At 44.5% G+C, this 27661-nt stretch overlaps 4 protein-coding genes across 12 annotated transcripts; 2 read left to right on the plus strand and 2 right to left on the minus strand.

The window, feature by feature from the left end:
- Nucleotides 1-25: 25 nt before the first annotated feature.
- On the minus strand, nucleotides 26-27646 carry PAPLA1 (Phosphatidic Acid Phospholipase A1). 4 transcript variants are annotated; one of them, XM_070276726.1, is made up of 9 exons: nucleotides 27230-27646; nucleotides 2696-6561; nucleotides 2522-2636; nucleotides 1987-2463; nucleotides 1505-1923; nucleotides 921-1439; nucleotides 618-865; nucleotides 416-562; nucleotides 26-306 (listed from the first exon to the last, which is right to left on the minus strand). In XM_070276726.1, exons 1-9 carry the CDS (start codon nucleotides 27450-27452, stop codon nucleotides 213-215), a joined length of 6108 nt encoding a protein of 2035 aa, XP_070132827.1. In that variant the 5' UTR covers nucleotides 27453-27646; the 3' UTR covers nucleotides 26-212. The 4 variants fall into 4 exon arrangements, with proteins under 4 accessions (XP_070132827.1, XP_070132826.1, XP_070132828.1 ...); XM_070276725.1 differs by having other exon boundaries at nucleotides 921-1442; XM_070276727.1 differs by having other exon boundaries at nucleotides 26-562.
- Nucleotides 9916-25155, minus strand: LOC138925700 (uncharacterized). 3 transcript variants are annotated; one of them, XM_070276732.1, is made up of 2 exons: nucleotides 24603-25057; nucleotides 9916-10499 (listed from the first exon to the last, which is right to left on the minus strand). In XM_070276732.1, the coding sequence occupies exons 1-2, from the start codon at nucleotides 24612-24614 to the stop codon at nucleotides 9945-9947; spliced, it is 567 nt and encodes a 188-aa protein (XP_070132833.1). In that variant the 5' UTR covers nucleotides 24615-25057; the 3' UTR covers nucleotides 9916-9944. The 3 variants fall into 3 exon arrangements, 2 of the variants coding, with proteins under 2 accessions (XP_070132833.1, XP_070132832.1); XM_070276731.1 differs by lacking the exon at nucleotides 24603-25057 and adding an exon at nucleotides 10558-10609; XR_011441900.1 differs by lacking the exon at nucleotides 9916-10499 and adding an exon at nucleotides 15806-15892 and having other exon boundaries at nucleotides 24603-25155.
- Nucleotides 11611-27534, plus strand: LOC108127284 (uncharacterized). Of its 4 annotated transcripts, none has more exons than XM_070276728.1 (9): nucleotides 11611-11841; nucleotides 18616-19754; nucleotides 19810-20027; nucleotides 20106-20258; nucleotides 21514-21643; nucleotides 25163-25360; nucleotides 25637-26048; nucleotides 26102-26264; nucleotides 26334-27534. In XM_070276728.1, the coding sequence occupies exons 2-9, from the start codon at nucleotides 18665-18667 to the stop codon at nucleotides 26799-26801; spliced, it is 2832 nt and encodes a 943-aa protein (XP_070132829.1). In that variant the 5' UTR covers nucleotides 11611-11841; nucleotides 18616-18664; the 3' UTR covers nucleotides 26802-27534. The 4 variants fall into 4 exon arrangements, with proteins under 4 accessions (XP_070132829.1, XP_070132830.1, XP_070132831.1 ...); XM_070276729.1 differs by having other exon boundaries at nucleotides 11611-11837; XM_070276730.1 differs by lacking the exon at nucleotides 11611-11841 and adding an exon at nucleotides 15445-15534.
- On the plus strand, nucleotides 14329-14987 carry LOC138925722 (uncharacterized). The gene is made up of 2 exons (XM_070276863.1): nucleotides 14329-14367; nucleotides 14430-14987. Exons 1-2 carry the CDS (start codon nucleotides 14329-14331, stop codon nucleotides 14976-14978), a joined length of 588 nt encoding a protein of 195 aa, XP_070132964.1. The 3' UTR covers nucleotides 14979-14987.
- Nucleotides 27647-27661: the final 15 nt, after the last annotated feature.

A 27661-nucleotide genomic window follows, 5' to 3' on the forward strand; every position in this document is an offset into this window, starting at 1 on the left:
GGGCGTTTTAGATCCAAAAACATAATGTTTTTAGTAATATATTTTATTAGTTCGGTTTTAGTTGGACATACACTTTTCTTTAGCATAAATTTTAAAAAATTCAGTTACACTCAATATTACAAAAATAACAAATTGCACTGCTCGGCGGTGCCCAGAGCAGCAGCCGGTGAATATAGCTCGAGACCCGGGCCTAGCTTTTGCCAGCGGATTAGTCACTCGGAACAAGACGATACAAGACTTCTTACTTTGATAATACCATTAACCAAGTTAGAGTTGCACATATGGAAAAATCTTTGTATGATTTGGCTAACAAATAACGTATCTATATAAATTGTTTCTAAATAATTATAGTTGGTGTGGCGTGTACGCTGTCGGTATGGTAGCGACTGGTGGTGGTGGTGGACAGTGGACTCACATCGGCAGCAACGCCTGGTTAATGCCGCTCTCGTGCGAGACGGGTCGTTCGATTGTCATCGATGACTGCGGCACCTGGCTGTCGGTGCTAATGCCCAGGCTGGCGTAGATCTCCTTCATCACGAACAGTATCGTGTCCTCGGAGCCCCTGTTAATTATACCATTTTAGGGAGTCGATTCAAAGGAGGAAGCCCTTTACTCACCAGTAGCACACATGACTGCTCAGGGCAAAGATATATTCGTTGATGAACTCGAGCGGCGCTTCCTGCAGCACATAATCCACCCGCTTAGAGTCGTTGAGCTTTCCCAGCGGGAAGTCCAGTTCCACAAACTCCGGATCGGAGGCGGTGGTCGAGTTGGAATCGGAGCGGGTTCGCAGTTTGTAACTCGTGCTAGCCACTGAGTTGTCGTCCTGGTCTTCCGCTTGCTTTTGCAGCGACTGCGTGGAACCCTTTAATAGAATTTAAAATTAAGAATAGTTGATGAAATCCACGCTCCTAACCCACCTTTTGTTTCTCCTTCTCCAACGACTCTTCGGCTTCCTTCTTCACTTTCGTTACGGCTGTCAGGAAGTTGACACTGTCCAGGGTGGTCTTGAATGTGTCCATGAATCGCTGCTTGATATCCGCCCCCACTCGTGTCATGGTCTCCTTCAGTTCCAGGTGCATCCTCTTGCGGCCCTTGTGGTGGGGAATCAGCACAGGCCTTATACCGTTCATGTCCGGGTTGACCAGGGCTTCGATTCGATAGGCCACCGGATCGAAGGGATGGAATATGTTGTAGAAACCGGGACACGTGGGCAGGCTAAAGTCCAGGCCGAGCTTGTCGATGCCTCGGATGGTCACGAACATGCCGATGGGCGAGCCCAGGGCGAAGAACTTCTTGGGATGGAAGATCAACTGGGTGTAGTTGATTACCGGCTGGCCTGTTCCGGCCGGACCCATCGCGTAGCTAACCTCCTTGGGCAGCAAGTCGTTGTTCGGCAGTTGTACCTTCTGGGCCTTCAAGGGCAGCTGGTCCGGGTTCTCCTTAATGAATAAGATTAGTTGATACAAACATCAAGGAGTAACCATTAAAGTAAGATGCTCACCTTGTTCTCCTCCTCGCTCTCCTTGAGCGGCTCCTGGTGGCAAAGCAAATCAAACAGAATCAGGGAGCCCAGACTGTGCCCGGACAACGACACACCACCATTGAACTCCGGATGCCGCATCCTGTATTTCAGATACACCTCGTTGAGGGCATCTGCCACCGTGTTCATGATCTTCTGGCAGTACTTGGGACTGGTGTAGAAGAGCACGTCGAGCAGGGTATCGTTGGTAAAGTTTCTCAGCCGTGGTATGGACTCCAAGGTAATGGACTTGAGCTTCTCGTCGATGCCCAGTTCTTCGGAGTGCAGGTGACTGTGCCAGGAGATGGGCAAGACTTCTACGCGACCCACGAGACCCATGTCCGTGGAGTTCTTGTAGTGCGACTGAACCAGCTGTTGGGCAATGATCCGGAAGTCATCGACTGCAATGGAACATCATTAAGTGGTTTTGGCTATAACTTAGTAATGAAACCCAGAAGACTCACCCACTTCCTCCACTGGTCGCATTTTCAGGTCGCAAGCCGACCCAATGCCATGAACCATGAAGAGCAGGTGATCCACGCGCTGAGACTCTCCCTGATCGATGGTAAAGTCGTCCAGATCTCTCTTCACAACCCTCGGCCGCATAGAGCCCTGCGTGCTGGCTCCCCAGGTGTCGCCATTTTGTTGGGGCAGAAAGTGCACAATGACGGTGGGGCCGTGGAAGACCACCTGTTCGCCATTGGCCAGCATGATCTTCTGGTGCCACTCGCCGGTTTCCGCGGAGCGCTGATATTCAGATTCCAATAGGGCGGCCGTGTCCTCGGTGTAGGGCACGTACTTGGAGTCGACGCCCTTGTAGAACCACGAACAGCGGCGCACCTCGATGGCCTTGCCCTCCCAGTAAACAGGAGTCTTTGAGCGTTCCTTGATGTTGACGTCATAACGTCCTCCTTCTACTGGCACAATCAGGGTGGAATCGTCTGCAAGGAGATGGAATTCTAAGATGGGGGAAGGTCCTTTGGAAGTCCTCTGACTTACCACTGTTTAAGCTCGTTTCCAGCAATGCGGAATCATAGTGACTGAATGGTGTCCAGATGAACTTGCTGTCCACACTACGCTTGTAAAACCAATGCACCAGGGCGGGGGTGTAAGGCTTGAAAGGAAACCCATAATTAGTTTAACGATTTTTCGAAAAACTTTCAAAGTACTTACTATTGCCACTGAAGGCGTTGCGGACGCCTGGCCCTTATCGTTGCTCCCGCTGGCGGTGGCCATCCTAAGCTGCTTCAGAATCTCCTCGGGCAACTCCCCGAGATGCTGCTGGATTAGATCGTCTCCCGTTTGGCGAGCTGGTGCGAGGGTCGAGAACTCGGAGCAGGCCGACGAGGGCGGCTCTACCAGATTGGATACAGGGGTCTGTGACCGTGGCGCCAACTCCTTGACAGCCAATCCACTGTGCACAATATCGTATTTGAGTTCACCGGGAGCGGCGGGCTGGTCCTGAAGCGGTGGGTTGTTGAAGAAGTTCTGGATTCGCTGATCCTCGTTACCCGGCTGCTCCTGCTCCGGTGGCACCTGGTCAAAAAAGTTGCCCGGATCAACAGCTGCAGTTACAGGAAGTGCAGCAATGGATGAATCGACGGCTGATGTCGGAGGAGGGGCACCAGCGCCTCCAAAGAACTCAAAAGTGTTGGCACTTGAATTTGGATACGAATTTTCAATCGAATTTGGTGTTTGCTGTGGCGCTTGCTGGGATTGGTTTAGTAGATTATCGAAACCCAAGGAGGCAGCCGGTGTAGCGCCGCTCTCTGCTGGCGGTGGCTCTTGGGCCAGAGGTGGCGGAGCAATCCCTTGCTGGACAGGTAAGTCCGGAAAGACTCCAGGTGCTGGATTGGCAAAGAAGTTGAACTCCTCAGTAGCAGAGGCTCCAGCTGTCGGAGCGCCGAAGAAGCTCTGTAGGGGCGAGGGAGCAGGTGGTGGTTGAGCTACAACTTCGCCTTCGGTCTGTGGGGAAAAGAATCCTATTGGTGGTGGCACCAGGTCCTGACCGGCGTCCTGAATCTGGGGTGTGGTTATGGTCTGTGCTAGTGGACTGAAGACAGTCTGGGTTCCGGAACTTCCTGTAAACAGACTCGCAGTAGTCGCCTCTGGAGCTCCAAAGAAACCAATCGCAGGAGGAGCAGTGGGTGGCTCAACCACTGGAGGTGGTCCAATATCCGACTGGGATTCAGTTGGTATAGTCGGAGCAAATAGAGATGCACTTGAGGCCACAGGATTGGGAGCAGATAGCAAGACGTCTGCGGTTGCTGGGGGAACGAGACTCGAAGCCACAAGATCCGGGGCGCATTTACTTATAAGATCAGGAGCGAACGGCGCTGCGCTGGAAGCTGCACTTGCAACTGGAGGATACAAGGGCACTCCTGGACTTTGGTCAGCTGGCGCTGGCACGGGCACAAACAGAGGAGGAGCCTGGTTGAAGGAAACCTCAGCTTGTGCTTCAGCAGCTCCTCGATCTGGCTCACTCACAGGAGCAAAAAGTGAAGCACTCGATTCCGGCTGGGGGGCTGGAGGTGAATCCTCGATAACGGGTTCAATGACTCCTGGCGCAAATGAGGGAACTCCCTGGGGTGTAAAAAGAGGGTTGTCCACCGGAGGAGCAGCAGAAAATAGAGAAACACTGTTTGTAGTTTCCTGTGGAGCCTCTAACTTGGGCTGACTTGGTGGTTGTGCAAAGAGAGCTAATCCCTGGTCCTTTTCTGCTCCCAGTTCTTGGGTAGGTTGCGGTGTAAATAGAGCAACTCCTGATGTAGCCGGCGGTGGTGGAGCAAAGAAGGGGATTCCTTGGGTTGATGGCTGGTCCTGTAGAGGTGGTCCTTCGATCACTTGAGCCGATGACGTTTCAACCGTTGGCTGAGGATTAAAGAAGGAAGTCGCCGATGACGATGCTGGTGGAGCAGCTGCCGGTGGAGGATAAGCTACACTTGAAGGTGGAGCAAAAATACACGGATTCTGGCCTGGCGCTGACACAGGCGGAGCAAATAGTTCCTGAACCGGAGGCTGAGGAGTTGACGTTGGCTGAGGGTTGAAGAAGGGAATCGCCGAGGATGATGCCGGTGGAGCAGCAAATAGTGGAACACTAGTGAGTCCTACTGTTGGAACTATACTTGGGGGAGGAGCATTAACGGCACTGCTCAACTCTTGGTCTGGAACCGGTGGAGCTAATAGTTGCAGAACCGGAGGCTGAGGAGCTTCTTCTATCACCTGAGCCGGTGGAACGTCCTGTTTGATTTCTGCCGATGGCTGAGGATTGAAGAAAGGAATTCCCGATGATGTTGGTGGAGCAGCAAAGAGTGGGACACTTGTAAGTCCTACTGATGGTGGAGGATTGGTTGCACTTGGAGGAGGAGCTCCAACCGCAGCTGATGGTGGAAAGAGAGCTACTCCCTGGCTGTTGTCAGCAACTGGATTGACACCTGGTGCGGGAGCTCCAAACGGATTGAAGATAGCAGTCGGCGCAGCTGTGGGAGCCAAAGGTGCGGAATAGCCCGAAGGAGCTGCAGTTTCCTGAGCCGTCAGCGGGCTCTTGTAGAGACGCGTGCCTTTTTGGAGGCGATAAGAAGCCTGACCAGCGGCTGGCGGTGGAGCAGCAGCTGCTACTGGAGGTCCAGTTGGCAGGGGACTCGGATTAGGTGGCAAAAATCCTGCTACAGCTGGCGGTGGTGTTGCTGTTGGAGCAACAGCTGGGACAAGTCCGGGGGTGAAGAAATTTTCGGGTACTGATGCTGGAGGAAGGCTTGGTGGTGGTCCTGCCGATGGAGGAGCCAACGGTGGAGTAGCAACAGTTGCCGGAGCTAATCCTGGATTGAAGAAGCCAGCTGCAGTTGTGGGTGGAGGTCCTGGGATCGGATTGGTAGAAGGTCCAGAACTAGAGGGTGCAGGATTAAATATTTGTCCTACGGCCTGTGGTGCTTCTCCAGGCGTGAATAGTCCTACTGGCCCCGATGGTGGTGCTCCAGGTGGCAGTGGATTACTCTCTATTGGTGCTGGAACACTGATGGGTGGTGCAAAGAATCCTCCAACAGGAGGAGGTGCCACTGATTCTGGCGCAGGTGGAGCACCGCCCGGGGTGAAGTAATTACTCGCCGGCGGAGGGGCAGGCGTTGGTCCTCCAAAGAAGTTGGTCGGAGGAGCCTGTTGTCCTCCAGTGGAAACGTCAAAGTAACCGCCCGAGCTGCTGGGCTGGTTATTCACCGGCTCCTGGTTGCCAGTGACGGACTGAACCAATCCGGAGATGTTCTGAAGCACGCCCTGCGGCACAAGGCTGGTCAGGGAGAAGAGTCCGCCTCCGGATTTGCGCTCCTCTACAGGAGTTGGAGCTGGCTGGGCTGATATGTCAAAAGCAGCCGGACTGGGAGCGGCAACTGGAGTTGGCTGCGTCGGATATGGTGGTGTCTGGAAGGGCAGAGGCTGCGGAATCTGCGGAGCCTGTGCCGCCTGTTGCTCGGAGAACCCAGGAATGGGAGCGTATAGCTTCTTTCGAGCCGTGAACCGGTATGAATTCGGATTTCCCGCAGTGGGCGGGGGTGCAGGTGCCCCTGGGTTCGAGCTGGGAATCTCAGTGGGTGCGTAGAGCTTTGGAGGCTCGGGGGCTACCACCTCGTCCGCTGCTGGTGGGGGACCGGCGTAGAAAGGAGCCGGCACAGGAGCTACTGCCGCGGGCGGCGGTGCGTAGTTTGCTTGCTGAATGTAGGCTGGCTGGATGTCCAACCTGGGCTCCTCCGATTGCTCCCGGCTGCCGGCGGCGTAGATCCGTTTCGAGAAGCTCGAGAACACATTGGAGGCCACCAAGGGCAGGGCGTTGAAGGAGGAGGCCGCCTGGCTCAGCAGGGAATCGTTGCCTACTCCTGGCGGTGGTTCCAGCAAGGGATTAGCGTTCGGATCGGGACCTGCTCCGCGGTAGGGACTTGATCCACTCAAGCCCAGCGAATCCTCGCTGCTGGTGTTCAAGTTGATCTCGTCAAGCGCCTCGCTGTCGTCTATGCTCGAGGGCTGGCCCACAGTCACTAGTGTTTTGGGTTCTGTAGAGGAAAGGGAAACACAAAATCAAGATTAGCTAATGACGTTAAGGTGCCAACTCGGAAGTGGTTATATGGGCGGGTCCACCACCTCGCTCGTTCTCGTTCTCCGGCCAGAAAAGCTCCGACCGAGCACAAATCAAAATACAACAAATATACAAAATGGTATGGCCTGTAATGAATGCAAATTGAAATCGACCGGCGGACAAACACAATTAACAACGGAATCGACTTCAAACTGGTTTGCGACGAGTCCGCACTTGGGCTGGGGGAGATGGTATTGGAATGGAATCCGTGGAGATGACGACAAAGCCGGAGACTTATACTTGGACTAGGCCAGCTAGGCCAGACAAAGTTGGCAGTTGTCATCAGCAGGCTTTAAGATATTTGTTTTTTAGTTTTCTTTTTCTGTTATATTAAAAGTATCTTAAAAAGTAATGGTATGGTATAAGCCTATATTCATAGACAGATTGGACTCATATTCTATTCTGAATTGCGGAATGCATGCCTATAGATGCCAATTTCTATCCTAAACTATAAATTTTACAAATTACATCATAAGTCATTCAGAGCTTAATCTATGTATTATCGTCTATGATTTAGAAGGAATCTTTGACACAAATGGAGCACAGGGATATATGTACCCACAAATAGGGTATATTACAACTTTATCTCATTACTTTAACTTTTCGGTTCTTCTTGGTCAAAAGTAGTAACTTGGTCAAAAGTAGTTAGTCTATAGATATGTATTTTGCAGTTCAACAAAAATTTTATAGATGCATCACACTATAAGATATTCAAAGAAAGATGCATAAGTTTAAGAGATCTATGATTTAGATGGGATCTATGATCTACACAGAGTAAAGATTGGACTTGTATAGGCTATATATAAGTGCCTGATCCCTTGACTCCCAGATCCCAGTTGTTCAATAAGTACTTGGTCAGAAGTTTAGTTTAAATTCATTAAACTAAAATAGTCTCAAAGAAAGAACCACAAGATCTAAGGTTTAAATGTAATAAGAGTATATGACTGCTTGATTTTATGACTATTATTTTTTCGGTCTGGAATATAAAATTGGTCTGGAAGAAAAAGAGCCTAAGGACCTATAGGAGATAGGTACAATATTTCCACCTCCAAGAATGGAACTTTTATATTAAATTATAAACTGCACAAGGAAAATCCCATAACCTCTGGAAATATATGCTTTAAATCCCATGTTTGTGTAAAGATTTGCTTTACATAGGATATAATATTTCTCTCTTTCTTGAATATAATTTTTCCCCTCTCCAAATGCCTCTATATTATATTATCTTTTATGGTTCAACAATTTGATTAACCCATAATTAACAACCACTTCAATCCACGAGCAGGCAGGCAGGCAAACAAACAGGTCAGCTAACGTTTTAGAGCCACACTTTAAATCCAAATCGAGTTTTTATATATTTTCAGTGATTATTGCCATGCAGTCTCGGTGAGGGTGTCATAAAAAGCCAAATCTTGACATTAGCCAGCGACGACGGACACCAAATGTCATGGCATTTGAAGAGGAAGCTCTTCCAAGTCGGCCGATGTGGTCGATGTGGAATGAAAGCATTATTTTGCCGCACCAACCACGCGATGCCATGCCATGCGGTGGGATGACATGCCAAACGTGCCATTTCGCCAGCGAATACGTCAAAGAATTTACCTCGATCTTGAAACGTGATTTGGAAGCCACGAAGTGAGTAAAGTGTCTCGGCTGGCCGAAAGGTTTTCACACCCCGAAGACCCCCGAGACTATTTAAAGAACTGCATGTTTCGCATATTCAAGCGCGAGTTTGGAATTCTCCGGGCCGAGCAAGCTCATGGAATAGACCGCAGGTGCATAACCAGATCTGGCATTGCTTGGCAAACAAATATGAATGGGATTCCAAATGTGACCCATGAATTAGATAAGTTCTTGGTCGATCGAACAGGTATCTGCTAAAGCTTAGAACCGAAACTCGGATGCGTCTGAAGGCAAGTTCATTAATCACCTGTAGGAGGTTCCTATATATATGGTAATTAGAATGGGAATTATGTAAGATTACTTTATTCATAAGGTTTATTGATTCGAGCTAAAAATGCAAAAGAGCTTAATTATAGTTGTATTCTTTCTGTGAATTATCTTTCCCAGTCTGAACACTCATTCGAAATGTAAACTGAGTCAGAAAAGTAACTAAACTTTCAGTTTCGTTTTACAAAAAGATACAAAATGCCCAAATATTAGCTTAGCCTTGGAGGATAAGCCAATGTTAGTCATTATGCAATGGATTCCGGTAAAGGAAATTATAGAATATACTTAATATTACTTATTAAAGTTAAAGCTTTGAAATCAGAATTAAAATTGAAAATGCACTTGACATTGTGGGGGATTTGTCGTCATTTTGAGGATCGTCGCTTGTAACGGCTAAGTAAAGATTAGCTATTTAGTTGGCCGAGGTGGGGCCTGGGACTTCGACTCCGGCTCCGGCTTGGAAAACATTGACGGCCAGCAGTGACAAAATAAATTTCCAGTTTTCAGTTTTCAGCTTTTTTATATACCAGTATTTACAAATGCTCGCAATGACAATGACGCATTGCGTCAAATGTGTTAAAATAAATAAAGACGCTCCGTCTAACCACAAATGCGAGGAAAAAAGTAGAACAGCATATTTCATTCCAATTGCTTCTAAAAAAAACAAAAAAAAAACTCCCAACAAAAAAAGAACATAAAAAGGTGGAAGAATGTTGTTGTTTTTATTTTGGGCATGACATCATAACCAGATTGTGGCCACTTCAGGCGATGAGAAGAGATCTTCAAACTCCAAAACTCTGCCGAGTTCGGTCTGTCCGCCGAGACGGACTCTGTCCCAAAGTGCCTGCACATAATGGCACTCAAATAAAACAATTAAGGCCCACATAAGCACGTCAAGCACGATGAAATCATTTGCAGGATACCCAAGCATGCCAGCTCCATACAACAACAAACAATGCCTCCAAAGATTGCCATCAATTTGGGGAATTTAAACGCTGGCTGGCCGGTCGAGGCCCAGGCCCGGGCCCAGGCTCGTGCAGGTCGCATGCCAAAATCGCGGTTAAAAACAGAAAGAAAAAAAAGGTAGAAAAAAATTCCAAAGACGGTTTAAATTGTTGGCATTGAACCCGCAGGCAAAAAAACAAAAAAAAGACCAAAATTAAATCAAAATAAATCTCAATAAAATGCGTGCTTTTTGGGAAATGGCGCGACCCAAGAGATGCTGAAGAAGCTGCTCGAGACGACGGTCTGTCTGCGTCCGCCAGCGGCGAAATAACAAAAATAAACTCAGATACCCTATCGCCAGGGTATACATTTTATTTCAGTCGGGTCTTAATTAATTTAAAATATTTAAGCACACTGATACTGCTGCTTGAAGGACAAAATGCGATTGGCTATAGCCTCGCGTCTAGATTCCGTAGCCCCCCCTCCATAGGTCTTTAAAAGTTCGAAGAATTCCTCCTCTTTGGAGACAACATCCTGGCCCACTTTACGCCTCAGTTTATTCTCCTCAGCAGCCAGTTTTTGTCGGAATTTGGAGAACTCTGCAAACATCTGGGTGGCATAGTCCATGGTTACTTTGAGGGCTTCTTCGTTGTTGTAGGAACTGAGATCTATCGATGATCTCCTGTCCACAGCTTCTGTGAATCCCTTGGCGTACTCTATTTTGTGGGCCGTTGAGCTCGACGGTGTGATTGTATCGCCCCGGGCTATATAGTCTTGAAGAAAGACAACATATTGTCTGCAGTCGGGACAGTCTGGCACAGTAGTGACCATTTTGGTCAGAGTCGATTTCAATATCTCCACAAATCTTGTCCAAACCTCCCCACGAAAGGTTTCGAAACTGTTCAGAAACTCACAAAAGTTCTCGGTCTCGGGGTTCTGAGAAGTACTGCTGGCTAGGGACTGCGATTTATTAGAAGATTAATATGCAAATAAAATTATTTTTACTGCAGGGTTTTACCAGGGAAATAATAAAAACTACGAGTATTATTTTGCACTGCATTTCGCAATTGTTTTTTATAAACTGAACAGTTTCAAAGTCCCTGACGTTACTTTATAGAGTTCAGATGGAAAATATATATAACTCAAGCTTTATCAGTTGGTTTGAGGTTCTTTATTTTTAAAGAAATTACATTTATGTGTTTACTTGTACAGTTCTCGAATAAAAGCTAGATTAATAAGTTTATTTTAATGGCTGGCTAAACAAACATTCCAAAGTCTTGCCAAAAAAGTTAGCAGCTCTTTCGGACAAAAGAGATAGTTCATTGGTAACATTATCTCTAATTTCCATAGTTTCTGGGCTTATGTAATCGTCTAGTTTTCTCGCAATAGTCTCGAATATATTTCTTCCGGGATAACTTTCCTCCAAATCATTATTTGACCTTGAGGGAAAGGCAGTAGCAAGGCACTGTTGAATTTTAAATAATTATTTTCGATTATTTCTTTTGGTCCTCCAGCAAATTCCTTACCAGAATATTAAAAGAAAGGAGTACCAAAAACCAGCGCATATTTCAAGTGTTTAACAGAACTAATGTACCAAAGAAAAGTGTCATGCTTTTATATAGAATCATTTAGGGAACTACCTGGTCCAATAATGGCCGAAATTCCGTTTCAGGACGAAAGGTAAACAAAAGACTTAGGCAGCGAACTCAGGTAGCCGCGCGTTAAGGTGAAAAAGGTGACGGTGCCGACATGTGTTCAAAGGTATGTATTTTCGGGGTTTTTTCCAAGTACCTTTCGGGCTATGCTAATTATGTCAGCCACCCACCGCCACACCCACTTGTCGCCCATCCGTGACGCATCTGGGACAATCTCGCTTCCTCCTGGTAATTCCGATTGCGGATTCCTATGACTCTATCTTATCGATTGGGCTGTACGAGGTGTGGCGTTGCTTTTCAACGTTTATCTATCCATCCATTTGCAACCAATTGTTCAATATTTAAACAATTTATGAGCCCACAAAAAACCAATACACTTGCCCGAGCGACAAGTACAAAAAGGTCAGTAATTAGTGGAGTGTGTTTTAGTCGCTCGACACTCGTGCCAACAATCGGAGAGGTTTTCGCCAAAAGTAGTGACAGTCCAAGTGATATACTCCCTAAAGGACTAAGGATACAAGTGAATTAAAGTGCCCTTTTAGTATTTTAAGTACTAAGTGTGCTAAATAGTGCCCGAAACTGACACCGCCTTGCACCAGTTCGTTCTTCAAGCGGCTCGTTTGGCTGCCACTGGCGAAAACAAGTTGGTAATTTTTGATTAACACTCTTGGGACATGCGTACGTGTTTATATATTCATCATAAAATTAAACCAGCCTCGGCATCAGCATCGGAATCAAAACGTTAACACACAAACAACATCACAAGTCGAGCAGGCAGGCAAAAGCCGGCCTGAAGTCAGGCCTGAAATCAACACAAAACGATTGCCAAATATTTAATTTGTTTTATTGAAAGGGTTTTTCTTTTTGCACTCCAGTGCGGAAAGTTGTTAATTGAACACTGAGTCCAAGGAGCAGCTGTATGAGAAGGCGAGCAACCCAACTGATTGCATAATTATTAAAAAAATCACAAAAAACCAGCAACAGCTACAGAAAAAAAATGGCAAAGTGAAAATTGCGTGAGCTGCATAAATTCTCGCTGCAATAAATTTGTTTTCAAAATGTTGGGGAGCTCCCTATCCGAGGCTTACGACACTAATATACCCTATTGCCAGTATTGTTAGTAGTGGGATATAGAGATTCTTACCCATTTTTTAACCACAAAATAGGTGCTTCGCGAAGTGCAACAATTCAAAGTCGAAGGTGGAGTGGTTCAATGGTTTCTTATAGAGTACAGCCCCCCCAACTTTAGGAAGTTTTCAACAGACGCACGTAGGTCAAGATGAGCACGATTTTGTGGGGAAAATCCGTCAAGTTAAGCTCAACACGCAAAACAATTTGTCATACAAGTGAAGCACAAAAAAAAAGAACCATTGTACCGGAGTGTAGGGGTTTTACAAAACCGCAAAAATGTGTTCTTGCGGTCCAAAAAGGTTTCAACAAAAAACTACGACTTGGGAACATTATTCACAGTCAAATAAACGAAATGGCTTGGTTTGTGGCTTTTATTACCGCCACAAGTGACAAATTCCTTGCCCAAAGCCTAATATTAGGATAACTTTTAAAAAACACAGGTAAGGAAAGCCAAGGCAAGTTCGTTTAACCCTTTATTGCCGACAATATCCCAGCATTTCCGCATACAAAAAAATATATGTATGCACACGATCGTTTATATATGCCGACTACGTATGTACGGGCTTGTATTTATTATGATTTTATTGATGCTATCAGCGCTGGACAACTCCTCCGACTTGTCATATTAAATTCATTTCACGCTCCATTTTAATGCGACCGACCGCTCGCCCAACCGCCCGCCCGCCCCTCGGGTAGTCGAACTTCCTACAAAAAGTTCACAGACGGTCCCCGGTTCGATCGGTTTTTGCATGAATTTTGACGAGTCGATTACCAATTCACTTCATATTCAATATTCGACTGTATATGCGTTTGTTTTCGCCACAGCAGTTGCCCCAAAAAAGGTCAACATGCAAAGAACTATTCAAGAAACTTGGCAAAAAATTTAATAACTTTGAACTTGAAACGAATTTGTATTACTGACCAGTATTACTGCGAATACCATAAAGTTTTCTAGGTTTTTTGTTTGAGAATATAATCAGGTGTTATGAGTAATATACGTTGCTGTCTTGAACTTGTACTGAACTCGTCTTAATCTTAAACTTTGGTTTAATGAACTGATATGGGATTTAAGAAAATAAAACATATATTCATTGATTATCAAAGGCTATAAAAGCACTGAAGCAGAGACATTTAAAATGCAGTGTACTGAGTAACAATTATAAATGAAGGCCTTTCTCTTAATACTTTCTTTGTGGGTAAGAATACATATTTTTGAAATGCAAGACGAATTCCAAATTTATTGTTTAAAATTACAGACTTTAGCCAGCAGTAGTCCTCTTGACGACGATCAGTTTCTTATATGCACATTCTTCCAAAAAGTTCAGTCTATCCAAAACGATCTTTGGGAACAAAAGTTCAATAATTTCAAGACTGTCTTGAAAGAGACGATCTCAGTCATGGCAGCTTATCCCGAATACAGGGAAACTAAGACTAACCTTCAGGACTATCTCGATCGGGGAATGGCGATTCATGAATCTAGTTCTATACAGAAAAAGATAGAATATGTTCAGGGCTGCAGTTCCATTTATCCTAGCCCAGATATAGACTTTACCTCCGAAAAGGGAAGAAGGGTATACCAGCCCTTTCAGGATTATGAGCTGAAAATGATGGCTGCCTATGTGCCTTTTCAGTCTAAAATAGTATCTGCCATGGAAGAAATAAATCTGAAAGTCAGCCCAGAAGCCAGGTCAGATAAGCCGGATATTTTCAGAATCATAGATCATTATCTCACAAAAAGCGGAGAACAGACTGAAGCCATTGGGTTTTCCATCCTAGCCCTCAAAGACCAATATCAGTGTGCTTAGAATTCTATAAATTGTTTGTTTAATAAACTAATGGCATATATAACTATTCAGTCTCTTCACTCTATTTCCCTGGAGTTCACTTTCTTGAGTTTTGTAAACATAGACAGTAGATGATAAGCTCGAAGGTATATATTCTCAAAAGCCTATAAAAGCCATTGAGCCTTGGGGAAGTCTCAGTTTTATTTCAAACCCTTGAAGATGCGTGGTCTCTTCCTAATAGTTGGCCTGTTGCTGATGGTAACTTCCAAGAAAATACCTCTTTAAACCAAATCCTAAACCTAATCCCTCATTAATGACAGACTAGTGCCAATGCTCATCCCGGTTCGTATAGAAACTTAATTTGCAATTTTCTAAACGAGGTGGCGACTTTTCAACGCAATGCCTACAGTGCTGCGATACACTCCACGAAAACGGTCGTCACCGAAATGATCAACGACTTGTCCACCTGCGAGGGCCTCCAGCCTCAGATGAGGATTCTGAAGGACTACTTGGATCGCGGCAAATCGATTAGTTCCAGGAGTTCCATAGAAGACCAACAGGAGTTTCTGGCCGCCTTTCCGAGCAACTTCAACTTGACCTCAAAGTCCCTAGAGAACTGCATGCATGCACCTCCCATGTTGGGTCGCACTATCCTGGGATTTGTTTCCAGCGCCTTCTGCGAGTTTCCAGAACTGGAAAAAAGGATCATCAAGGGAGGGAATCATCTAAAGGAAGAATTAGACGAAGACATGCTGGCCCAGGAGACTCAACTGTTCCAGTTACTTGACAACTTTGAGAAGGAAACTGACAGGGTTAAGCGAAATAACTTGGCAGATCAGATATCCAAAATGGAAAATAATTGTTTGTAATTTTAAGAAATGGGATGACACTGTTTTAATATTAAAGTTCTAAACTACTTCAATCATATTAGATCTGGAATATCTTGTTCCAGATCTATGTTATCAGTTGCATAACAGGTTAATTGACCGAAGATACTACTGAGCGAAGCCATGGCGCTGGCTAATAAACAATCGTGTCATGAACATATCCAATTGTGGCATTATCTGAGCTCGGCTCCTCCAGCACGTTGTTTCGGTTTCAGAGTTTATCAGTGGCACGCTCTTCTAGATTCCAACCTGTTGCAGCCAGAAGCCACAAGCCAGCAGCTTAAGCTTCAGCTGATGTGGCTGTAGCTTTTGGCCAAGAAAAGAAAGAGAGCAGCTCCGAAAGCCACAACAGCCGAGCCGAGCAACAGCAGCCGCAGAGCAGAGCAGATTTAAGCCGAGTCGTACAGAGCTGGTATATTGCTCCGCAGGTCCGTAGCTGGTGTTTCTGCTTTCAGTTTCATTTGAGACGTCGACGCGTTCGCCAGCAAAACCAGCAACCAGCCACCAGCAGCTGCCAACAGCCAAGTTAATAAAAGCGGTCCGTACTCCGTACCCGTACCCGCAACAAACACACATCTACCAGTCGCGCATGAGAAATATTTTATATATTTAAACGGGTTAATCCAACACACAGCCGAAAATCGAACGCTCTTAATAATATATGTTTTGTGTTTTTTTTTCTTTCGTCGGCCACTTGCAATTACATTTTGGGTGCAAGAGTGAGTTCCTGGGCCGTGTGTGGTGATCGTAGTTGGTAGTGGTGGTGCCGCCGCGATTTGCATAATCTGCCAAGTTAATAAACAATGCAAAGAAGTGGGCAAAACTCATAAATAAAGTGCAACGCATGGAGTGTAATTAAAATTCATTGAGATTTGTATTTCGTGCTCTGCTCTGCTCTGCAAGGAGAAAACAAGTTTGTTGCCTAAGTTATTTGTTTTCAATTTTCAAAAAATTAATAAAAACATTTTTGAAAAAAAAATCTAAAAGAAGACAAAACAAGAAGAGTCTGACTAGTGGAAGCCACGTCGACAAGAAGTTCCCATAAAAGGCAAGTGAAAGAATTTATTAAAAACAGAGGTGTTAAATAATAGGTTTTTAGGAAAAACTATCCATTAGCGACATAATTTTTTTTGCCAGCCCGCAATAAATTAGTTAAGGTTTTAACAACCAAACCAAACTCGTCACTTTTTTCTGTGCTGTTGTTAATTAGTTTCCCTAAGCCCATTAAATCCCTTTAAAGATTTTGAAATACTACAAGCTTTAATTGTCGTTTCAATGTCAAGAAAATCAACGAGATCTAGCAACAATAAAGGCGCGTGGGTTCTCCAAAGGGTCTACAGCGCCCCCTCGACTGAAGCTGCCACAATTAGAGTGCATTTCAATTCAACTGACACGAAGGGGATTATGGGATGAGGGAAATCACCATGGGGGGCAGGCAGGGCTGTGGAGGATGCCTGGCAAACGCAATTTGAATTTATAATTTTCTCAATTATTTTTCATTAATTTGTTGGAGCCATAAAAACGGCAAAATAACGTTCCGAGTGATATAAAAATCATAGCGAAAATAAATGCTTACGCGTCTGTTAAGCACTCGCCGACTCTCGGTAATTGCAAAAGCTACAAAAAAAAAAAAATACAAAAAAAGAAATATGTAAATAAATAATAAAAAAAAAAACAACCGACAACGTGCTTGCCTCTCTAATTTGTTTATAGAACCTTTTTGTTGTCGAGTTGATTTTTTATGAACCAAAGCGAATCAGCTGCTGATTGATGAACTGCCCGCTCGGGTTTTGTTTTGCTTTATTGGGTACTAGACTTTACTATACCTTAATTATAAAACAAATTGCCTATAAATAATGAAGAGCCGTAGATTGTAAAAATGGCTAGTGGCTTTACTTCCTGCCTTGGACAATCTTATCTAGTTTTTGGGCACTCAAGTGGCCACTTATCAACCTTATAGGGTAGTGGGTTAAAAGCTCAAGTTGGTCTTAATCTTATCTTGTTAATTGGTTTAAAAACAATTACTATAAGCTATAAGACATATTTCCAAAAATAGGAAACTTTCTTTCCTCGAATTTAAGTTTCCCACCAAATAAGATCACCTAGTTCCGGTGCTATCTTCTCAAGAATTACGTGACCTGATCTCCCCAAGAAAACTTTTCAATGGAGGATTATTGTGCAATGGTCTTAGCCCGATAATATAGCCCTGATGGACGTGCCAGCTCTTTCACAAAGTTATCACGGCTCTTCATAAAAAGAGAAAATGCAGACGAAAAGGCGCCTAAACTTGAAGCTATCAGGTTGCAATCAGGTAGTCCCCCCCCTAAACCTCCCTCTTTCCACTCGACTCTCGACAGTGACCTTGCAACGCACAAAAATGTACAAATTTCAAGTTGATTCGGGCAGCTGCCAAACGAGAAACACGAATACAGAATATTTTAGCTTAATTTATTTTCATTTTACGCATCGATGCGATACATTTTGAATTCCAACTTGAATATATATATTATTTTTGTTATTTTTGTGGTGGCTTTGCATATTTGTTGATTAATGGCATCTGCCCAGTTCGAAGGAGGAATAAACGCCTCCTGCACATCACGCGGCACTCGCAGCGACTCTCGGCCAAGAAATCAATCATTTAAATTGATTTGCTGGCAATTTGTTATTCAAACAATGCCGCTCGAAATGCAACACAAATGCGAATAAAAGCCCTGGCAAAGTGTTAATTGCAATTTGCTTAATTAAATATAATAAATTGAGCAAATCGAAGCTCCGAGTTGGCGTGTTTCCCGCCAGCTTTAATCAAGTTTAACAATTTTTATTTCTATATTATATACAAGCTTACACGTTTGCAAGAAATAGTCTTTTTTTTATAAAATGTATATATATTTTTAGTTTTATTGTCAACGTCTTCTTTGGCGTTTTCTGCCTCCACCTGCAGCAGGTTTAACAGAAAACCTTGACCATATCGTCGAATAAATGGCTTTAATACCCTACCCTATGCTGGCTTTTGTTTTATTGCTGGCCATTAAGACATTTGGTAGTACGTTGATTTAGCCAACTTTTCATCACACTGGCAGCCACTGGCTTGTTTACTCATCGTTTTTGTTTGTTTACATTTAATAATTTTGATGGGTCTCGTCCATCATGTTGGCTGGCATGACCGTGAACATGACTTTTGCAAAATCTCTCAACTTGCATCTGGTAGTAACTTACAGATGATAGTTTTAGAAAGATTACTTACAAGATGAATGGAAATTTCCTGGAATCTAACACATCTCTCTAATTGGTTGCCTATTCTGCGTCGATTTGTTTGACTGGCAATTATTTAAAATGATTTTAATAACAAACCCGATGATAATCACAAAACGAGCAGTCAAAACATTTCACTTTTTCATTGCGAAAGTGTTGAAGAGTCGGCGGATCAGAAAAAAAGAGACCATTACCTCTACTAATTGGGTAGAAAAACTAAAAATAACGGCTCGCCAAAAGTGAACTCTAAATAATAATAAATAATTGCGTCAATTAAGTAAGCGAAAGAAGTCAGGCAATCAATCAATCATTCAACCAGCCAATGGCTTTCAAAAATTTATAATTTTTTATGATTTTTTTCGCGCAGACGTGGATGGTGGCAAGTGGACACTATTAGAGGAAAGAAAATCCCCGAAATGATATTGAGAACACAGCGTTGGATGGGCGTGCTCCTCGTGGGGCTGGCCCTCTTCCAGGGGCACGTCTTCGCCCAGGACGAGGACTACGGCGGCGACATGGGCAGTGCAAGTGCCGGCAGCTCCGACGACATCTACGATCCCACGCAGCTGGAAATCGAGGTGGAAACGGAGATGCAGCAGCACCGCAACAGCCTGGACGAGGATCACACGGAGAGCGGCTTTAACATGGAGCAGGACATGATGAGCACCCTGAGACCCCTGGAGAGCCGGCTGAACACCATGGCTCCCTACTCGGAGGAGAACACGGCTGCCGAAGTGATGGAGGACGCGCCCTCGCAGAAGCGGGTCAGTAAGGTGGACTCGGCAGGCGGGCAGTCGAAGGACTACTACTACGACACCTCCGAGGACGAGTTGATGGCCAGCACCACCGCTCGGATGGCCACCACCTTGATCCCCGAATATGTGCGCCAAGCCAAGGCGGAGCGATTCCCCCAAAGGGAGCACCAGGAGCACGACATTTCAGAGTATGTGGAGGAGGAGGCCACGAAATCCACGGAAGAGGAGCACCCCATTGACGTCACCTACCAGGTGGAGCAGCATCAGCCAATGCCCCAGGCTCAAGTCCAGCAGTTGCCCAGTCCGAGCAAGCCGCAGTCCTTCAAGTACTCCACCGAGGACGAATACTACGACGATCAGGCGGAGGTGAAGCCTCATCCAACCGCAGCCACGTCGCCGGAGCCACTGCCCGTGCTGAGGGCACGTTTCGGCGGTTTCCCCTGGCCCTCGTCCACCCAGGCACCTGGGCCCGTGACATCACCCTCCACCACATCCACATCGAGCACAACAATCCCAACGACAACCAGTCCCCGGAAACAAGCGAAGCACATCCACGTGCCCGTCAAGCCGGAACTACTGCCGGCGGATCAGCTGCGGAACTACATCAAGGATGTGTACATCCGCATGCCGCTGGCCGTGATAGTGGACCCATCTTCGGCCTCTCTGGAGCAGGCCAAGCGGCTCTACATCGACGCCCTCCAGGACAAGAATATAGACATCAAGATCGTCCTCGTCACATTGAATGCAGCGGGTAAGTGGATCATAGATCATCCTATTGTTGAAGTTCTATAATTCCCCACTTTCAGGAGCCCCCTCCGCCTTTAGTTTCAACAACACCCGGGAGTTCATAGCCGGCCTGAACAGCACCAAGGAGCACGAGGGCGGCAACTCTTTCGTGGGCGTCCTGCATGCCGCCGAGCTGGTGCCCTACGACAGTGCCGTCTTCATATCGACAGCCGCCATTCCCCCACACACAGAACTGGTCCAAGACGCAGCCATTACTCTGCTGAAGAAGAGGATCAGGGTGAGATAATCAAGCCCATTCGAGAGATACCCTTTCCAGATCATGGTACTAATTGAAATCTTATACTCTTCCTTTCAGCTATTCCTGTTGTGGTACGGCGAGCGATCGGGAAGCGAAAACGAAACCGAGGACGCTGTGGGAGGCATCCTGGGAGAGGTAGCCACCCGGTCGGGGGGCGAAATCATACACATTGTGAGCACCGAGCACGGACAGCACATAGCGGGCAATACGGTGAGATATGATCGCAATGATAACGAGCAAACCTGACCCGCAGACCCGCAATTGGGGTAATTAAATCGTTTGCAAACGCCAGTCTGGCAGACTGGTGTACACTGGCGGAGTGGCAGCCAGGCAGGTGGCACGAGGGACGGCCTCAGTGTTGAAAACTGAAAGTGGCAGCCGCCAGCGACTAACAACAACAGCAGTAGCATCCACTATAACCACAACAACAGGCCAGCAACCAGACCCAATCTAGCCAAGTGTTGCCCAAGCAGCCAACTGAGACGAAGCCACTTGGATTACGGAGCCTCTTGGCCAGGCGGCAGGTGGCAGCTTGATGATGTTGCATCTTTAGTTGCTTTTGTTATTGTTGTTGTTATTGTAGGCTGGTGCCAAACTAGGTTATGGAAAGAAAAGTGAAGGGCAAAGTTGTTGATAGAAAGGAGCCCACACAAAAATGCCAAAAACCTGGGCTCTGCATTCTGGTTTTGGGAATTCTTTGCATTTTTTTTGAGATTCAACTTTAAAGTTTAAACTCTAAAGTTAGTGTTAGTTTTATTTGATCTAAAGGGGGGTTTAAAACTGGTTTAAGACAGGAATTTGGTGAATTGTTCTATATATTTATTCCTATCTATTAATTAGAATGAAGAGTTTGTTCCAACACATTGGTAACGTATCAAGGTAGAACTATAAACAAATACGATAATGGCTACAATTATTCTGAAAAAAAAACTCATTATAACGTGATGTCTGATCATCTTAAATCCAAAAATTAAAATTCTATGGTTAGAAAAGGGATTTCATTTGATATTTTTCTAAAGGTTGTTTGAAATTTAAATTTTTGGGAAGATTTAAAAGTAGTTAACATGATTTCTAAAGAAAAAAAGGCTAAAAGGATTGCTGATCTAATTTCGTCCTATAAAATAAATATTTTAAACAAATAAAAAAAAAATGTAACAGCATTACGTTGTTAATTATTTTTGGAAATTGTAACCAACGTTTGAGACAATCGGAAAACTAGCTTTGAATATATTATATAATTGGCACCGACTTTAAAAAAAAGGACAGAAAAGTTTCAAAAGTCCCTAAGAAGATAGTCAGAAATTCTTAAATTTTAAACAAACATTCTAGAGATATTAGGAAAAAGTAAATATACATTTTTTTCAGATCCTATTACTCCTTAAAAACGTATCTATTTAGATAAAATATATTCTCCAGACTACTAATATCAATAATTTACTATATATTTTTTTAATTCCCATTCCAGCTCACTCTAGTGTCGGACGCATATCAGGGCGTCCAGGAGCTGGACCTGCCCGTGGACACGACACTGTCCAGCCTGCACGTCCGCATCGATGCGAACATGCGACGTGCCACAATGGAGACGCCGAATGGTGGTTAGTTCGAGTTGCGACTATTCATCTGTTGCTCATCTGCACCTACTAACGCAGGGTTGTAATTTAGTGTTTTAGCGATTTAGATGTGTGGGAGTCTGTGCCAAGCCTACTTTTAGAACCTAAGCCTAATCCCCCAATGATATTGGCACAAGCAAACTACCTAGAACAAAAAACAAAACAATGGAACAAGAACCACAAGTCCCAGACAGAACAAAACTGTGTACTTCTGTGTAATTTATATGTCCCCTAGCTCGTAAGCTCTTTGACTAACAACATGATACCCAAAATCGTAAACCTAATCCCAAGTCAGGCCCGCTGCTGGCCTGCCCCCTGTATGTACATAGCCGAAGCCCCAACGCTTTCCTTAACCAAAACGCTAGAATAATAATGCTCAACAAACGAAACACTTAACCCTTAACTGTAGTACAAAGGAATTTTCAATATACCAACATAATTACATACATATATGTTTACTGTTTTACCGATTAATTGATAAATGTCCTAGCTTTTTAAGGGTCTTCCAAAATAAAAGGAAATCAAAGAGAAGCAATTCGATTTAACAAAATAACCAGCTTTAGAATTATTATTTGGTGTTCACCTTAACTTTTCCTCAGCGCACCTCTGTGTCTCTCTGTTTACCTCTATGTGTGTGTTTCGTCCCGATCGGTGAGTATTAGTCCTGTATTAGTCCTATATTATAGAATTACTATCTGATCTGATCTAACACGAAAGCACTTTCAACTGTCCGGCACAAAGTGTAATTGTCGACTAACCACAAAAGTTAATGGTTAACCGAGAGAGAGTATGGATCAAAAGTAACAAGCGATCCCCCAGATTAATCATACGCCACGTTGAACAAGCGGACAAAGTCCGTTTATACAGTTGTTTTCAAAATAATAGGAGTGACCATCACGAATGTGAAAATCGGTGAAAAAAACTATGTCAATACGAATTAAATTTCTTAAATTCATTTTTTTTAACAAATATGACTTGTATTAAAGTAATTAAAACTAAAAAAAAGTTACTTCATTAAATACATACTTAAAAAAAAAATAAAAAAGGGAACAACACCCAATATGGGTTTCTCAAAATAATAGGAGCGTTCAAGCAAATTCTCTCAGAACTTTTGAAAATAATATATAACGATAAAATATGGTTATATTAAGTAATTTAATGTTAAATGTAATTAAAAAAAACTATAATTAGTACTTCGTGGCACCACCTTTATTGGCTATCACTGCCGCACAGCGCCTTGGCATGGAATCCACCAATTTCTGGCATCTTTCGGGACGAATCGAGGTCCAAGAGGCCTTTACAATTTCCCAAAGCTCGGAAACATTAGTTGGATGCCTTTCTGCGACCGCCTTTTTAACGTCTGTCCATAAATTTTCGATCGGATTCAGATCGGGGGACTGGGCGGGCCATTCAAGTACTGCAATCTTATTGTCTGCAAACCACTTCTTAGCCACTTTACTTGTGTGCTTTGGGTCATTGTCTTGCTGGAAGACCCAAACCAGTGGCATTTCTTCGCTAGCATAAGGCAGCATTGTTTCCTGCATTATTTGGACATATCCAGGACCATCCATAATATTTTTAATCCAATATATTGGACCTACGCCATAGTACGAGAAACATGCCCAAATCATTATATTATGTCCGCCATGTTTGATCGTTTTAATGCAATATTTGGCATTAAATTCGGTGTTAGGTGGTCTTCTAACGTACTGTCGAGATCCTTTGCCACCATAAAGGACTATTTTCGACTCATCCGACCACAAGATGTTACGCCACTTTTCAACTGACCAGTTGACATGGCTCTTTGCAAATTTCATTCTTGCGGCTATGTGCTTCTTGGTGTGGAATGGAATTTTCCGTGGACTGTGGGCAGTCAAATTTTGCTTCTTTAAAAGACGACTTATTGTTGGGATACTTGCGTCCAAGTTAAGCTCATCCTTGATTTCTTTGCAGCTTGCAAAAGGATGCTTCTTCGAGTACCTTGCAACACGTGTAGCCAGTTTATCGGCTAGAACTTGGGGTCGGCCGCGGGTTTCCGGCTTGGGCGAAAATTTTAGTGCATTTCGGATCATGGAAGCACCGCATCCAATTATTTTTTGTACTTCCTTGTACGTTTTCCCACTTGAAATCAAGTTTTTGATCAAATCACGCCGCTCAGGTGTGCAATGTTTGCCACGACCCATTGCTTTAAATTTTCGATCTTAAACGTTAAAATTGTAGTTGGATATTAATCATTCTATACTTTTAAGCCGTTTTTTTAAGAATAATTACCTTTTTTTGCGCTCTGAACAGATTAAAATGGCACACTCCTATTATTTTGATGAGCGCAAAATGAAGTTTGTTTACGAATTTGGGTAATTCTCAGAAAACGAAGATAGTAAAATGAAAAAATAACGGTACCTCAGAATGTGTATCCATAAACAAATTTGGAAAAAGAAATAAAATTGAAAAAAATGAACGCATAACATTGCTACAGAAGGGACAAGTGCATATGCAAAAGCACTCCTATTATTTTGAAAACAGCTGTAATATGTAAGTTATATTATAAAGATTGCCCGCCGGGTCAGACAAACAAAAATGATGACTCAAGAAATGATGGAGGCTTCCAGTTTGGGAATCGAAACCCGAGGCTTATCGCAAGAAACCGAACCGAAAATAATACACAATAGTATTGTCCGATTGAAAACTTTTTATAACCCTGACACTTTCGTTTATAAACAGAGTTATCTTCCGGAAGTTATTCCTCCACACAGACATACACATACTCTGAATAAATCAATTAATTGGGGAGGTTTTTCGTTGCCAGCCTGCCTGCCTCAACTCGAAAAAACTTATTACCCCTTTGAGGCAGAAACTGGGCCGAAATGACACTGAAAACACAGTCACAACACTCGTTGGACATTTGGCAATATGGCTAATGCAAAATGGTTGCACAAATACATACGCTTTTGGCCATAAAATTAGACAATCCACATCACTGCCAGGGCCAAGTTCAAAAAAGTGGCCTGATGTCCAACCGAAATTCGTTAAATTTGAAGCTATACAAGCATGTCGTCTTCTCCGATTCCAGCCGTCGTTTGAAGCAACGATTTGTCAACACTTTTGTGGAATTTAATTGTTCATAATTCGCTGGTTTCACAAGGAAAAACAATTGTTTTTATATCGCGAGCCGAGACTTTTGGGGACGTGTTTTCTTTTTTTGTTCACAACAACTAAGGCGCAGCTGCTGAGATAGGGTTGCCAAGTTTTGCAATTTGCTCGGAATTATGATTTAACTTATGATTTGCTGAATATCAAATATTAGTCTCTCTCCATATAACTCTTAGCTGACAAATAACATTTAAATTAATGGCCCTAATTGTAGTGATTTAAATAAAACTGAAACAAATTGCAACTATGTGGCAACGGCAGCCATAACACCTGTAACAGCTGACCGCGTTGCTTTGTGAATGGCAAACAGCTGATCGAATCATTGTTTACGCTTATTTCTACCTCCCTTTGTAGAAATTAACTTGAAAAAACTGGTGAAATTCGGTGCAGAAAATGCCACTAGAACCACGAGCCCTTACGAATTGGATGCCTACGTACCACTTAACAAACTGCGGCGCACAGCAACCTTCAAATTGAAACTGTACCCGGCGTTGGTTAACCAAAGTTACAATGTATTCGTACGAGCCGAAAGAAAAGCGGATGTGTTTTTGGGTGAGTTATTCAAAGCAATTATTAAACAACCTTGCTATATTGACGGCCGCACTGCACTGACTATTATGTGATTGCTTTTGGGCTTGGGTTTGAGTCGAGAGATAAGGGCCTCGGCTGCTGCCTGTTTGCCAGAAAATGGAACGAACGAAAGCGCACTGATAACCAATGTCAGATCGGCCGAGGAGCCCGCGTCAGAGCTGACGCCATCATCTCTATGGCATGTGTTAACACGTGTGTCCAGCTGTTTTCCTAATGCTTTTCCGTATTTCCCAACAGGCGACATAATCAAGCGCATCGATAGCTACTACAAAAATGGCCAGAACAAACCCCGCCTCGCCAGGATTCAGTTTCCCGACAAGGAAAAGGACACCGAGAAAATCGAAGACGATGTTGACTCGCCAAAGAACGAGATTGAAACGTTCTCGGAAAAGGAAATCCAGAGGGCCCCAAATCTCAATCAAACACTGCTGGCTTCCGCCACTGGCCAACCCAGGAGCACCCTGAATGCCATGCTCCTCCAGCGCTGCGGCACTAAGATCGAACTGAGTACCCAGTCCCAGATTCTGGTCACGGCGGGGCAAATGGCTACGCTTCTTTTTGAGGTCACTAATATGCGTTCCGAAGCCGTGTATTCAACCATTCAGGTCACCGACGAGCGACGCTTTCTGGTTCAGTTGAATCCTACCAGGTGGGTAGTGTTCTTCTTGTGGTTTGTTCAAGTAAGCAGTGTTTATTTTTCAGATTGAATCTTCGGGCTCAGGAGACGGCCACTGTGCGTCTAACAGTATTAGTTCCCACTGGAACAACCCAGGGCACCACGGACAGGATCACTTTCAGCCATTATGGGCGCGAAACCACCACAATGGCGGTCAATCTTAAAGTGGTTACCAGCATAGATGCACAGGTTTGTAAAAAAAAATATATTTAAAATGATAGAAAATCCTAACCTATTCCATAATTCATCTTCAATCAGGACACCACTGGTCCCACCTTATCCTGGGAGTTTGGCAGTCGCTGTGATTATCTTACACCCGAATCCCTGAACTGCGGCGAACGCTTCTGGACACTGGATGTTACCGCTCAGGATTGGCAATCCGGCATGCTGCGCCTACAGGCCACACCCCCCGAGGGACTGTTCTACAGGAACTACTATACAGCTGGCACAACAGAGCCCTTAAAAGCCACCTACATGGCCTCCTGCTGCGAACCCAAAGTGTCGTTTGTGGCCTACGATGCGGCTGGAAATCAGAGGAGCCTCACCATAGACGTGAGGGATGTGTACTTGACAGAGGCCGCCATCGCAGCGATATGTTTGGGAGTCATTCTGCTGCTTCTCCTAATTATAGCCATTATCTGGGGGATTGTGTGGTGTTGCCGCCGCAGGAAAGTGGTCATGGAGCTCCCAACCTACAGATCGCATTCCACCAGAAGCATGGAGTAGACTTCTGTTTTGTTATCGTGCCAAAGTGCCAGATGAAGTGGAAGGAGCCAAATAAAATTGCCATTGAATGACGAATTCTTCTGTTAAAGCTTGCGTTGCTAAAACTTACTTATTTTTAGAGTTATCGGCAGCTATCAAGCACTTGTAGCGGCAAACTTCCAAAGCAGAAGTACTCTGATGTAAGATTTTTTATTTATATTTCCTTATCTTGCTTGACTGGGTCAAATAAACGTAAATATTGAAACAAACAGTCTGAGGTTTTTGAAATCTTATTACTACGGTTTAGTTCACTACTCGTCCAACTGTCATTAACTATGGAGTACCCTTGGACCAGGGCCGACATCTTATCACCAGCTTATCAGCGGTGGAACGTGCAACAGGTCACCCCCTCCACTCGATAGAAATCCGTCCAACCCTGACCCACTTACCGCGGTTCAGGATGCCAGCAATCAAAGCGGGGGCCGGAGCGGGTGGCGGGGCGTGGACGACGGGCGGAGCGGCGGGCAGGAGCTGCGGCTTGTTGGGAAAGTCGTCGAAACTCAAACCGGTAACCGAGGCGCTGAGCAGCGGATTTTTCACGACACGCGTCGCGTTTGGGTTTTGATTGTTGTTTACGCGAGCGGACACGTCACCTTTCGATCTTTCCGACATGTTAGCGGTCGATTATCGGCACTTTTCCGGCTTAATTGGCTATAGTTAGTTGGTCCAAGCACTTGACTTGGTATTTATGTCAGTTTTGGATAAAAATATCACACCCACGGCTTCACAAAAATGAAAAACCAGAGAAAACTTCCAGGCAGGCAACTTGATGCTGCTTCTTGCCAGTGCCATTCACAACGAACGAGCTTTCGGGTTGGAGT

This window comes from Drosophila bipectinata, chromosome 2L (genome assembly GCF_030179905.1).
Source record: "Drosophila bipectinata strain 14024-0381.07 chromosome 2L, DbipHiC1v2, whole genome shotgun sequence".
Taxonomy (NCBI): domain Eukaryota; kingdom Metazoa; phylum Arthropoda; class Insecta; order Diptera; family Drosophilidae; genus Drosophila; species Drosophila bipectinata.

Coding starts and splice junctions, on each gene's coding strand:
- LOC138925722 (XM_070276863.1), top strand. CDS start 14,329: ATGCGTGGTCTCTTCCTAATAGTTGGCCTGTTGCTGATG. Junction 14,368..14,429: donor TAGTTGGCCTGTTGCTGATG/GTAACTTCCAAG, acceptor CATTAATGACAG/ACTAGTGCCAATGCTCATCC.
- PAPLA1 (XM_070276725.1), bottom strand. CDS start 27,452: ATGTCGGAAAGATCGAAAGGTGACGTGTCCGCTCGCGTAAACAACAAT. Junction 2,637..2,695: donor CAACGCCTTCAGTGGCAATA/GTAAGTACTTTG, acceptor TTTCCTTTCAAG/CCTTACACCCCCGCCCTGGT. Junction 1,924..1,986: donor GCGACCAGTGGAGGAAGTGG/GTGAGTCTTCTG, acceptor GTTCCATTGCAG/TCGATGACTTCCGGATCATT.
- LOC108127284 (XM_070276728.1), top strand. CDS start 18,665: ATGATATTGAGAACACAGCGTTGGATGGGCGTGCTCCTCGTGGGGCTG. Junction 20,028..20,105: donor TGCTGAAGAAGAGGATCAGG/GTGAGATAATCA, acceptor TCTTCCTTTCAG/CTATTCCTGTTGTGGTACGG. Junction 20,259..21,513: donor AGCACATAGCGGGCAATACG/GTGAGATATGAT, acceptor TTCCCATTCCAG/CTCACTCTAGTGTCGGACGC.
- LOC138925700 (XM_070276731.1), bottom strand. CDS start 10,599: ATGCAGTGCAAAATAATACTCGTAGTTTTTATTATTTCCCTG. Junction 10,500..10,557: donor TAGTTTTTATTATTTCCCTG/GTAAAACCCTGC, acceptor AATAAATCGCAG/TCCCTAGCCAGCAGTACTTC.